This window comes from Melopsittacus undulatus, chromosome 5 (assembly GCF_012275295.1).
Source record: "Melopsittacus undulatus isolate bMelUnd1 chromosome 5, bMelUnd1.mat.Z, whole genome shotgun sequence".
Taxonomy (NCBI): Eukaryota; Metazoa; Chordata; class Aves; order Psittaciformes; family Psittaculidae; genus Melopsittacus; species Melopsittacus undulatus.
The window spans coordinates 60632622-60646699 of record NC_047531.1 but is presented as its reverse complement, the minus strand read 5'-3'; the positions used below and the strand labels follow the sequence as shown (position 1 = coordinate 60646699).

Below are 14078 nucleotides of genomic sequence, written 5' to 3'. Positions count from 1 at the left end.
TAACAATACTGTCTCAGAGATTCGTCTATTTAGTTTGCTTTTATATAGCATCTTTTCAAGAAAAACAGTATCAATGAGTTATAAGAATATTAACCTTTCATTCCTTTCTTATTGCCATTATTAACATTATGTATTTTCATTACGTTAAATAAAATATACATAAACAAATTCTAAGTCCTTCCATAAATGAAATCTGTACTGAAATGGAACATCCCATGTAAGGATGGGCTACAGAGTTGGACCCATGATGAGATAAAAATCCCAGACTCTGAGAACTCATCAAATAACCTTGAACACGAAGAATAAGAATTGGTTATTCAGATGAAGAAGAACCACTGAAGGTAAAGCAGATGATGGGAGAAAGGACCTTGTCAAATGAGTCGATGTAAAGTTAGGATGCAATAAATGAGAGGGTTTTTTTCAGAACAAATAAATGGCCATTTCAAGTGAAGGCTACAGAGCAACAACAAAGGTGAAATTATAAATGAAAAGTTCATTTAGGGGAGAAAATGTGAGAGATCCCAATGAGGATGCAGTTGAACAACAAATAAATGGTAATCTGTATTTCACAAAATAGTAGAAAAAAGTGGAAAAAAAGAAATCTCTACCCATACATATTAGCTGACAATAGAGCAATCTAACTGAAGAGACAGGATACCGTGATGCCTCTCAAACCAACCTATTTTGCCCAAAATGTACAACCAGAACCACAGCTTTCCAGTTTTAGTCCAGACTTCCTCCATTCTTGAATTTTGCCTGGTTTACACTTTTATTAATACAAAGTGTAAAATAGTACTAAAAATGCCTAAATGCCTCTCAATGGGACTGGATTTTGCTACTGCTGCCCTATTCTTAACACTCCAGTTCTCTGCAGCAGGTATCTTGGATGTCCATTTGAAAAGATCTTCAAGTTTAAAATACAAAATAACGTAATATGTAATACATAGATGTGTTAAGCTTAAGCAACATGTGGGTTGCTTAATGGACTGGCTCTCAGAAGAGCACAAACTGAATAGGTGTGGGGTCTTCAGTTGAAGAGATTACTTGGTAGATGATATAATATGATCCTTTAGAGCTGTCTCTTACAGTGCAAGAGACACCTAACTGAATACTTCTCTCAGAAGATCAGCTATAGTATTGTTATAGTATTGTTTGCATAGCATACAATTATACTGTAGGATATTACATAGACCAAAACACATACGGTCTATATAAATAACAAAAATGTTGTTAAACTTTATTGGCAGCCATCAAATATGATGGTCTCACTGTAATTTCCAAACCAGGAGGTTGTTCTACATCATTGGTTAATGGAAATTAAAGGGTATGTTCAGAAGAAGAACCATGTACTTGTCCAGTTTTCAGTATTTTTTCCTTAGGCAACTGTTTCTGGCCATCATTTAAGTCTGAGATAGTGGTTTAAGTGGACTGTAGCTATCCTAACGTTGCCTGGCCTACCACACTGACATATTTTAACAACAGCATAAATGTACATGGGTAAACAATATGCAGTAGCTGTTCTTTAGCTGGAGTGCAGTAACCTCCTACTTCATGCATACAATCATAGAGTCACAGAATGGTTAGGGTTGGAAAGGACCTTAAGATTATCTAGTCCCAACCCCCCTGCCATGGGCAGGGACATCTCACACTGTGCTGAAGAAGCTCAAATCTCCCAAGCTGTCTCTGCATATTCGTATGGAAGATGGAGGCGAGGACTAAGTAAGCAACACATAGAATGTGCATGCGAGTCAGGTGCACTGGGGACCAGCTTATGAAGCTTATGGAGAACTCACATTAGTAAACCCTAAATCTTTAGTGTTATTTTCCCCTCCCAACTGAGAAAGGTTCTTCCTTACTACACAGCCTCTTTGAGAAAGTACCATGGAGTACAATCCACACAGCTGAACAGTAGTTACAACAGCATATGGAAAGGAAAACAAGTGGAATGTTAAGTGATAATGGAGAAAAAAAGAGTATGTTTTACAACAATACATGAAAACAGATGGAGAGTCAATGAAGCAGAAATAAAGGACTGCTGGTATGGCAGGAGCTGGAAGTCACAGTAAAAATAACAGTACTCTTTCCAATGTCATGAGCCAGGGTATAAATTTTTAAAGCAATAAATTTGCAAAAAGAAAATAAATCACTTTTCTTCATAATTTCTAACTATCCACACTGAAGCCTTGTGCAAAGTGAAGTACACCACTAAAAAAAAAAGAAAAGAAAAAGGAGAACCCAGACAGACATATTTGGAAATAAACCATCTCTTCTCATCCCATTTGAACCAAAATGATGAAATAAAGTGGATTATCTACCTGGATGTGTTGTGCAGATATATCAGGGGATGCAAGAAACAGTTGGTTGACACCTGCAGCATCTGGAGTTGCCAGGATAACTTTTCTTGGAGTGGAATCTTGTCTGGCAAGGATCACCTTGCTTGGGGTAGAGCCATCATGATTTGTTAAGATGAACTGCTTGCCTGGTGTGTTCTGATCAAGTGCTGTAACAATCTGAATCTTCTGGCCCGTCTGCTGATCTGTGACAATCTAATAATACATTTATCTCAAATTGTGATGGTAACTTAAGTTCACCTGGGCACTTGAAGAAAACAGGAATTTTGCCTTTAACATCTGTGAAGCAGGATTGTCTTCTCCTCTGTCATGCAAGAGTGAAGTAAACTCAGGTGAAACCTTAGATTTTCACTATACTGGAAACACATTACAATCAAGGGTATCTGAAGTCAAAATCTGAGCTCAGACTCGAGTTTTACACCTGGACCATGCTTTTACAATACTACTGAAAGCCTTGACGAATCCAGCATCCAGAATTCGAGCTACAGCTGCAGCTCAGCCCCTGGACCCATCAGGTTGTGAGAGATCTTAACTCTTGAATTCACTGCATCACACCACATAAAGTATTTAGCACCTCCCAGGTTTGCCTGCTTAACAAAAACTTCTTAAAAACAGAAATGTAGACTTCCAAGTGACAAAAGTAAGCATTAAATAGCAAGAAAAGCAATAACGTTGTTGCATCTGTAAGTACATTTTTGGCTTAATTTCTGAGGGCTCTTCTTTTTCTGCATATATATTCCTAAATAAAATAAGTAAATCAGAATCTCTCTCCTTGTCACTTTTTCTTTCTAAGGAATAACTTATTTTCACGTTACATTTCATAACCAGAAACAGACCAACAGACTAGTTTTTTTTCTATTTTATACCTATTTTCAAGCACAAATACAGCAAAACATTATTAAATAATCCTCCACTAGATTCCATTTTTTTGCCAACTTTATCAGAAGATTATAATCCTCAGAGAAAATAATCAAGATTAGTTATATCTTCCATTATAAATCTCACTTTTAGTCACTTCCTGCCTTTCTCCATTAAAACGCCTATATGGAAAACTGGCTGGTTTATTCTGGAGACTAAGCAGAATCATCCTACAAAGGCTGTTTTTATAACCTATTTTTTCAATTACAGATCAATAAAATAGCTTTTTTTATTTTTACCTATAACCAAACATTTATCCATCTTGCCATCCATAATATTTATATGGGCCTTATTGTGGATGAAATGACAAGTTTCAAACTATACAAAAGGAATGCGTTTCCTTCAGATGGCCTTTTGCTATTAACAATTTAATGGATCAAATTTCAATTTTTTCTCTGCAAAACAATTAAAACCCTGTTTAAGAGAAAAGTGTAGGTAAGATGACAGAATTCCAGGTGCTAAAGTTAGAAGAACGTAAATTATCATGACATTTGGGGTGTAAGGTGGGAGGACAATGCAAAACCCCAACAATAGCTATCAACATGATTAACAGAGGGTTTTCCATTCATTTTTTTCAGATATGCACATGTCCAGGACCCCCATGACTAGATCAGTTCTTTATTTCTCCTTTCAATTCCTTTATGTTGGTTCTGTATTTAGAAAGCAAACTTCCTTGCTCTTTTAATTCCTTTCTTTGCTTAACTTCCTTCTTCCATTCAGTTTTACTTCATTCGCAGTCAATTTCTCCTGTGTTACTTCTGGCTATTTTTAAAGCGACTGATGTTCCCTTCTTCTCCCCAAACACATTTACTTTATGTGGATTAGGAGAGTTCCAGTGGATGTTATCCTTAACAGGGTGCAGATGTGTACAAAAGCCAAATACCGAATATTGTGTTATTTCTTGAATTTCCAAACCTAATCTTTGAAAGACACTAGTATCTAAAATCTGTCTCCCTAGCAATACTTAAAAGTGCAACTATGTGTATATCAAAAAAGGCATATACTCCATCTAGTTACGTTTATATAGTATAAAACTGCGTCAAAAACCAGCACGCCCCAAACAGTGAAGATACAAAATTTACAAATTAGAACTAAGTTTCAAATTATTCTTTGCATATATATACTAAACTATCTTTTTTTCCACACACAGTCCAGCTCCACAATTTAAAGCCAGCATGTATTTGGAGCTAAACACAGCAGGACATTGAGTAGAAGAACCGCTGCTACTTCACTCAAGTCACTGCACCTCCTATTTAACAAATAGTGTCCCAGTTCTTCAAATGGCTTTCTGGAACTCTAGGAGGATGCCCAGTTAGTTTTCACTACATGATATAGTAGGTATAGTGTTATGTTAGTATGTGGACAGAGTTATTCAAACTGTATAAATGATTTTTACAAGTGCCAAGCACTTGACAACTGACAGGAATAAGTGAGACCAGTTTAAACAATTAAGCACAATCTGTCTGCAGCTGGCCCCTTCCAGCAAAAACTCAGCTTCATCACAATGGGACTCTGAAAAGTGGCACAGTTCACCAAAGCATAACAACTTACAATACCTAAATGCTGAGATAAGAGAAAAAAAAATAATCAAAGGGAAAAAGAAAACCATTTATCCTTGAGGGAATCCATCAGGGCTCAGTGAACAACTCATTATGTTTCTTAATAATCTGACACTCACTATTGCTAAAGGGATAATGTTATAAAATGGGAATATCATAATGCAGGACTGTCTCCTTAAAAATTTACTTCTCCCCATGTATTTCATATAAGCATCTGTCCTGACTTCAGCTGTGACAGTTATTTTTCTCCTTCCCAGTAGCTCGTGCTGGAAGATAGTATTCTGCTTTACTGCTTTAAGCCTTGTCCATTAACAAGTCTTGACTTCCATCTGAACATGATTCAATAAATTAAATACCTCAAAAACTCTGTGTTAAAAAAAAGAAAGTGTCTGAGCACAGAGAACTAATTCACCTGCTGATGATAGAGCCAGTTTTGGGCAGGAATGTCTGCTTAACAACAAATGTGACATTCAACTTCTATCCTAGAGAAATGTTAACATTTCCTATAATGGCTGACAAATGGAACACATTAAAACATTTTACTGAGGATTCTGTATTTCAAGATTTCAGATAATCATTTATGTAAGAAATTATTAAAACAGTATGATAATGATAAATTATAATGATAAATGATAAAACAGGAATAAAATAAAGGAAAAAATATTGAATGAACATATAAACTCAAAATTAATCAATTTAATATTTATTATGAACATTTCACTGAAATATATTTGTACACAAGCCTACAAACTACTCTTTATGGAAGTTGTGCTTTGAGGAAAGTTTTCACTAGTAAGTTCTATCTTGTATCTACTTTATTATAATGGATATTGGTGACATATTTGCAGCTGCCTGTTACAGGAAGGCTGCCATTTGACTGAGTGCTGTTCCACATATATTAAGAGACAACCACAGTCCCAAAGTACTTACTACCCATTTTGAAGCAAAAACTGAGCATGGTGAAAATAGACAAGGGACAAACAGCTGGGTTAGAAACAAGTGATATTCCAGCTACATGAGACAATTAAAAACTATATAAAGGTTCCTGTCCCTAGAAATACAATTCCTTGTGTCCATCATATTTGCAGTAACTACAGTGCTTAACCAAAGTAATTCTCCCTGCACAAAAAGCTGTCACAGAAGGGTTAGAAGTCTTCCACTGGCTTTGAACCAACAAAACTGTCCTGCTGTTCACCAACAAAGGCTCATGGGGTTTTTATGTTGTCGTCCCACACTCAGACCCTGATGCTGAAATTTCATTAAATGGCCTTGCACCACAGGGTCATTATAGCATACAGGTACTGACAATGAAAACCAAGCATATAAAGATGGTGGTCAGTTGATTAACATAAATTAGTTAGCAAAAGGTACAGCTGTACACCAAACATAGAAGAGGAGCAGAGATAGCTGAAAGAATAAAGATTTACTGGATGGATAGATAGGATCAGTACAACGACTACAGCACAGGTACATCATGTATGAGGGCAGTTGTGAAGAGTTTTGAAAGGTTGAAAACTTGAATGCATTGCACTGAAAAGAAGAAAAAAAAACCAGTGGAAAACGCTGAAGAGTGAAGCCACCAAAAATAAAAGCAGCCAAGATTATACTACCAGCTGGCTCACTTTAAACCACAGAATGCTTCAGGTTGGAAAGGATCTTAAGATCATCTGGTTCCAATCCCCCTGCCATGGGCAGGGATGCCTCACACTAGACTATGACACCCAAGACTCTGTCCAACCTGGCCTTGAACACTGCCAGGGATGGCGCATTTACAACTTCCCTGGGCAACCCATTCCAGTGCCTCACCACCCTAACAGTAAAGAACTTCTTCCTTATATCCAATCTAAACTTCTTCTGCTTAAGTTTAACACTATTACTCCTTGTCCTATTACTATAGTCCCTGATGAAATGAGTGGTTTTATATGCAATAAGAGGTATCTAAGAATACTTTTTAAATTTTATTTTGCAGTTGATACTTTAGGATGAAATTTAAAAATAAAATGCTTGCAAGGACTTGCATTGACTTTCAAGGGATAAAAATACAAAATTCAATTCCCCAAATCCTCCTAATCTCCATACACACATATTTATGTTGTTTTAACTACCTACACTGTCAAAAATTTCATACCCTCGCTTGAATTGGAGATCATTACCCGGCCAGGCTATGAATCAGCATACTGGAACATGTAACGTTGGCTGGGACAACAAAAAACCAGTATGTTCCTAACACCATTAGGTTCCCTTGCACTTTTTCATCACTTGTATCAATGATACAATGCAGTATTTCTCTCCCTCCCCGTTCCAAAATGTAGAAAAGTTCCAACAACTCAGCTGAATTACCCAATATAAAAATTGTTCATCTTTTACAAAATACTTTATGTATTTTATGTATTTTTGAGTATATATACACTGTAGTTTTTACAGCATTAGGGAAAGTATTTTTCTGTTTAGTGACTGTAATTTTTTGTAACCTTAACATTCTTAGAATAAAAGAATAATAAAAAGGTGGTGGAGGCACTGAAGTGATGTTTTATTCCTGCATCTGTAAAAATGGTCTCTGCCACCAGGGCTGAGTATCCACATTAAAGCAAATAATATAATGCAAATGAAAAAAGAACCGTATGTGGAAACCTGTAAACAGTTCCTATCTGCTTCTAAAATATATCAGAGGAAGCATACCTGTATACGTTGTGGTAAAGAGAGGCCTGAATCTGCAGGGACAATCTGTATTCGTTGTGGTGTCCCATCCATTAGTGTTTGTGAAACTGCTTCCTGGGAATGGGCAATCTAGAAAGGAAACAAACAGAATGGATTGACAACATACACACTGCCTTAAGGATGGATACACTAATGGTTGAAACCTTCAGGTTCCACCAACTTCTGATTACTCTGCACAAGGCTATGGAAACTCTGACACTGTTACTGTATAAAGTATGCAAATGATTGTAATCTAATTTAACAGCTTAATGTTGCTAGTTTGAAAATTCTGTTTATTTCACTGTTCAAACCCATTTTGAAATACCTTCCAATTTGAAATTTAGAAACATATTAAGTAAAACAATTCACTGTTGACAAGTCCATGTAAATCAATCAGATTTAATATTTATTACTGTTGATGTTCATGAGACACAATACCTTTTGTCATAGCTCTGCCACATTTACAATTAATTACTTCTACCTTAATGGCTTATTCAAAGCAACAAAAGAATTTCTGATGCAGAAACATAGCAATTTGGCCTTTTCTGTTCTGCTTTTCTATTAAACAGCAAAATCAGAGCAACACAATTCTATAGTGGGGAACTGTTAAGAAAGTTAAGAGAACATTAATGAAATTCATTATATTGGCAAGCTGTGTATCTTAAACCAAACTTAGATCTCTGCATGAGCACTCTCAGACTCTATTTGTGGAAGTGTTTTAACTATTATATTTCAAAAATTCTTCACATGCTATAGCCAAAGGTATAATGGGGTATAATTACATTATTTGTCAATAGAAGTTAGAAAATACAGCTGCTGTTTGCAGAGGCTTGATCAGAAAGGCCAAACTTTTTGTATTACAAAGGTAGCCTTATCTTCACCGAGCTTATAGATACAAACTGAAAGTTTTGTCTAAATTCCCGATTAACTGCTTTTAGCAGTTCAAAAACTCTAGAACATCCCACAGTTTTGTATTAATAATAATTTCCAATATTTACACCATCATAAAAATGCTCTTTTTCACCTGTCCATCTGTTGCCCCTTCTAATTATTATAAATTATCTCTCTGTATCACAGTAAGAGGGTACTGTTCCATAAGAGGTTGAGAGCTTTTCTGTTCATTCTGGATCAGCTTCCTGATTTTGGAACCATACCACCATGTAAATGCTAGTACCAGCAGAAAAATGCAGTCAAGAACATGCAAGTGGAGGTGAGTATGATAAAAGTGGTGGGTAAGGCTTCCCCTTGCAGCAGAAGTAGAAGCTCACATCAGTCAAAGCTGATTTTGTCATTTCACCCCAAAAAGCATTACTTGTGGTGACAGTCTCAGCTCTTACAACCTACTTGCTCCTGTCCCTTCAGCTTGGTAGGTAAACCTGGTTGTCAGTCATTCAGTGAAAAAGCAGCCCAGCAAACAAACAAACAGAGGCTATTCTTAGCACAGCTGAAACCTTCAATCCCGATCTCCACAATGATCGGAAGCAGACACATCAAAGAGAACGAGAGTGGGATTAAGCTGTTGCAGGGATCACTCAAGCTGCCAGCATCATCAATGCTTGTCAAACTACTGCCCAAGCTTGTGGGAATTCTTAAAGAGCCAAGGCCACGTAGTGAGTGATTCCGATACCCTGAGCCTTGTTACTGTAAAGTAATGGCAGGCATAAGCAAGGTCAATTGTCTTGTTAGGCCTCTGTAATTTTCCACTGAAAACGTGCAGAGAATGATCTCTGCCAAGGTTATAGTTTCCCACTGTATTTTTAGAGTAAGGTATTTAATTGCAATTATAACAAGTTATAAACATGAGCTTTGTAAACGGTTGTAACCTCTAGACTAACCAATTAGAGCTCAGTATCCAAGGCTGTTACATAAGAAACCTAAGGGTGTAAGGGTATAAAAAGAGCCCTGTATCTGAACAAACTTTGGCAATCACTTGATCACATTGATCACCTCTGCGCTGTCCGTGACTCCTGCGTCAACACAAGTTATCTTCAAACACTGCTTTCTAAAAATACCCCATTTTTCATGAACATGAATGCTTTCCATATTCAAACAATCCATCCACTTCTTTGCTTAAGTAAAGGGTAAAAAAGTGTTCATTATACAGCAAAAATCACAATTTGGAAGATACTTTCAGGCATTAAAATTGTGCATCAGCCTTTCATATGACATATATACAAAGTGATTCACAGGCAATTGGAGTTTTGTGCGAATTTATCTTTGCTTTGCAAAATCAGCTACATATTGCAGGACTGTTTTACGTTTGCTCCCTTAAAATATTATGATCCACATGTTGTGTAAGGCAAAACTGCTCTTCAACACCACAAAATACCAGCCTGACAGTTTTACTTCTATACAGGACAACAGAATACAGGGAGTTTTTATTGCAGTTGAAAAAAAATCCTGATAAGAACAATCACAATATTTGCTAAAAATTGTGTTTTGTATGTGTATTACAGACTCTTTCAATAAATGCATAGCTTTTGCCTGTTACTGGCAAATCCTGTGGAAACAAAACACTGCTTTTGGGTACTTAAGGTATTCAATGACAGTTCAAAGGAAGAAGATTGCTGCAGGCTCTTGGCAGGCAACTTCCCTACCTGAATCAAGGAATGTGATCTTGATATAGAAATGTGAATTATCTCACACTCAGCAAAAGATGATTAGCAGTTGGCAGAATTAAAGAGAAGCACAGTGCAATGCTCCATACAGGCAAGGCTATAAATTCTCTCGAGTAGGTTCTGCTTTCATGCCGTAAAGCCCTAAATTAACAAAACCAAATGTTTGTGAACGTCATCATAAAATTGTTTGTGATAAGTTTGTGTTTTGAAGTTTCACAAACAATAATTAATATTATGAAGAAACCAAGACCTATGTCAAAGAACATTTATGACCATTATGTCAATGAGACACAGAAGCACTTTCCATTCTCCTCAGAATGGGAACACTTCTCTTCTTCCTTGCATGCTCTGCTCATGTAAATTTTCCCTGTGAATTCAATTAAAATCATTTCAACAACGAAGAGAATTACAACTGCTAGCAAAAACACTACTGAAGTTCCATAGGCCCTAAACTAATATTTTAATGCTTACATCAAGTAGGAACACCACCAAGCAATTACAGCCAGTAGTTCACAGGTAGGTAGGAATGTAAGCTGTTACATGATGGCCCCCCCTTTCCTTGCTGACTCCACTTCAGGCAGTGCACTCACGCACACCACGCACCTCTGACAGTAATTCTGGTTTACAGAGTCCCACCTTGCACTGCCCTGGGTGATGCTTTTCAGTCCTTCTAAGCAAGAGGCAGGCTGGGCTGCACCTTGTACTAGATAAGGGAACTGACCCCAACTAGGAGGGAGATTTTCTTCCACTATCCTGTAATTTTTTTTCTCCACCCAGTTTTGTCCACCACACAATGACACACAGAGCTTACATGAGCAACACTAGCAGAGCATGAGAGTAAGTGGCTAAGTAAGGGGTGGGGAATGCTTAAGCTGCCTGCACTGCTGCCAAATAAAATGTGATGGTCTCAGGCTCAGTAAAATCTTGCTGTAGGGCGAATCCTAATCTACACTGCTGACAGAACAGTATCTATGAAAACCATAAGGCTGAAGTTTCCCCATGAACAGAAACAGCCAACAGGTCTCTGTAGTGTTGCACCTCCACTCCCTCAATCAATTCCACTGCCTTCCCCTGGCTATGAACCATATCCTTTTCAATGGCTCTGGTATTCCTCAGAGCCTTCTCAGACCCTACTCAACACACTAACCCAGGAAAAAGCCTTCCACTTGTTTCGGCCAGATTAGCTTGCTCTTGGCATGGAAATGAAATAAGGTAAGAAACACAAAAAGGACCTTCCCTCTTCTGTTGGCACAAAAATACTTAAGTCAGTTCAGTATCTCATGGAATCACATGAAATTGAGAAACAATCACTCAGAGGATAAACACCACCATTAAACCACCCTCTTTTCTGAAGGGAACATACACTTTAGCTAGCTTTGACTAGCTTGTTATTTAAAATAAATAAATCAGGAAATACAGCCCTATTTAGACCTCCATAAGGAATTATATTACCAAAACAAAACTATACTAGACATGCCATTCTCACCTACAAAGAGGACAAATGAGAGAAGAAAATCACACCATATATCACATAAATCACTTATGTCCTCTGATACAGTCTTAGCAAAACTCAGATGTATCCTGGGTTCAGCAGTAGCTGTCATTTTTCTCCTTCTCAGTAGCTGGTGCGGTGCTGTGGTTTTGACTTTCAGCCTGGGAACAACACTGATAACCCCAATGTTTTTAGTTGCTGCTCAGTAATGTTTACTCTGACCAAGGACTTTCTGAATCTCATGCTCTGCCAGGGAGGAGAGGAAGCCAGGAGGAAGCAGAGAAGGACACCTGACCCAAACTAACCAAAGAGGTATTCCATACCACAGCACATCATGCCCAGGATAGAAACTGGTGGCAATTACCCGGAAGGGTTAGATCACTGCACGGTCAGGCTGGGTGTTGGTCAGTGGGTGGTGAGCGGTTGTGTTCTCTTGCCTTGTTATTTCTCTTACCATTATTATTATTGGTGGTAGCAGCAGTGGTTTGTGTTACACCTTAGTTACTGGACTGTTCTTATCTCAACCTGTGGGAGTTACATTCTTTCGATTCTCCTCCCCATCCCTCTGGGAGCAGGGGCGGGGGGAGGGGGCGGTGGGATTGAGCGAGCAGCTGCATGGTTCTGGGTTGCCAGCTGGGTTTAGACCATGACAAAATGCTACAACTTTAAAATCTGTAAGAATTTATACAGAACAGAATTAACCATACTTCCCCCTCCACACCTTGCTATTTGAAATCAAACCTGAGAAGAACTAAGATTACTTGAGGAGTAAGACTATGTCTAGACAAGAAACCAATGGGACGTATTTCAAGCTAAAAGAAAAAAATGTCACTGCTTCTATCTAATTTAAAGCAGTGCTGATTTTTTAGTAGCAACTGGAGTGCTTGAAGGTCAATTTTGTAATTACTATGAAGCACAACTTTGAAGGCAGAAAATACCATGTTTAAAAAAAAGAAGCTGCTTTGGTATCAACACTGTAGTTACAGCATTAAGAAGAATTTTGCAAGATTTAACAGACACCACTGCATTAATGCAGTATGAAGTACTCAGCTGTACGCCTTGTTTGTTTGAGTATGGATTTACAAATACTCACTAGGCAGTACTTAAAAGGAACATATACAAATTATGAAGCACCATAAGCACTGAATTTTCCTGACAAAAGCACTATTAAAAACAGTGTAATACCTACTTCTTATAGGAACAAAACCAGTACACTCTTACATGAAAGGATATATGTAGTAAATGTACTTTGTTTCAAACATACGGTATAGTTGGGTTATATACAGCCTCTTCATTGCAGGCAACATTATAAAGGTGTTTAATACCAATGCATATATTCCTGTATTAATGTAAGAATAAATGGTGTCAGTATAAAGGAGTTTCTACATGGGATGAAATGTTTATTTATTTATTTAGTAAGGAAAAATGGTTCTGTGCAAGCATACAAAAAGTCAGAATGTTAATGAAAGGAGTTATATATGTAGAAAACCTATATGTATAGCTAGTTGGTTTTCACTCTAACTTTGCTAGTGTTCCTAGGAAGTATTTACTACCCCAACTATCTCTTAAATGTTAACTCATTTTGAAGTTCGCTCTGCTCTTACAATTAGAAAGAGATCTCTCTCTTGACCAGGACAAGAACTGGATGCCTTGGAAGTGTGCATAGCAGTATATCAAACCCTGACTGATGTGTGGAAGGGAAAGACTATACAAATACTGCACGGCAGATCATTCTTAATCACCCACCAGCATGCTGCATTGTTAGTTAAGACGTAAGATGACAAGCGTACACATAGAGCATAGGAGACTGAAACTTATGTTGAAAAGCCTGACCCACTTCTGTATGCAGTGACCTGCAGCACAATCACTATCTAAAGAGTGCCTAGATTTCCAATACAGGTGATGCATTTTATCAGACTTTTTCTTCATTTAAATAAAACACCAGCAACAAGATATTGCATTGTTTCACACAGTGCCAGAAATCAGTACTACTTCATTAAAAATAGTTTTATGTCTTAAATGCAAATTAGAGAACTATTTAGTAAGACAGACACAGTTTGGGGTAAGACAGATAAACTTTTTGCAGTTATTTCAGTGCTCTGTGACAATCTGATGTGCCAGAAATATTGTGCCCATGATAAGCTGCAAAAAATTGAAAGTAAGTAAAATGCCGAAATTCTAGTCTGATCTTGGAACTAATGCTTTGAGTAGGGCTTTGGACTAGAGACCTTCTGATGTCCTCTCCCACCTGGAATACTGTACAACTCAAAAATGTACTGTTTTCTCAGGTACAGGAAGAACAAGAGTTGCTTGCTATTACAAAAATGCCCAACATTTTGAAAGCAGTTTGACTTACTTCGAAGTAAAATCTTTTTACTGCCTCCATGTAAGTCTACTGTGCAGATATTTTCAGACACAATAAACTATTAGCTAACCTTGAAGT

The 14078-nt window shown here is 37.4% G+C and overlaps 1 protein-coding gene across 4 annotated transcripts in view; it reads right to left on the bottom strand.

Moving 5' to 3' along the window:
* Window positions 1-14078, bottom strand: part of NR2C1 (nuclear receptor subfamily 2 group C member 1) — a 60372-nt gene that overhangs the window by 31071 nt on the left and 15223 nt on the right. For 3 of the 4 annotated variants that reach the window (XR_004549615.1, XM_034062827.1, XM_005143119.4), the window contains exons 2-3: window positions 7508-7615; window positions 2316-2546 (exon numbers count right to left, since the gene is read on the bottom strand). Coding sequence is in view for 3 of the 4 variants with exons in the window: in XM_034062827.1 (XP_033918718.1) it covers window positions 2316-2546; window positions 7508-7579 (303 nt within the window). In the remaining variant the exon portion in view is untranslated. The remainder of the gene's footprint in view (window positions 1-2315; window positions 2547-7507; window positions 7616-14078) is intronic. The other variant, XM_034062828.1, reaches the window with a different exon arrangement.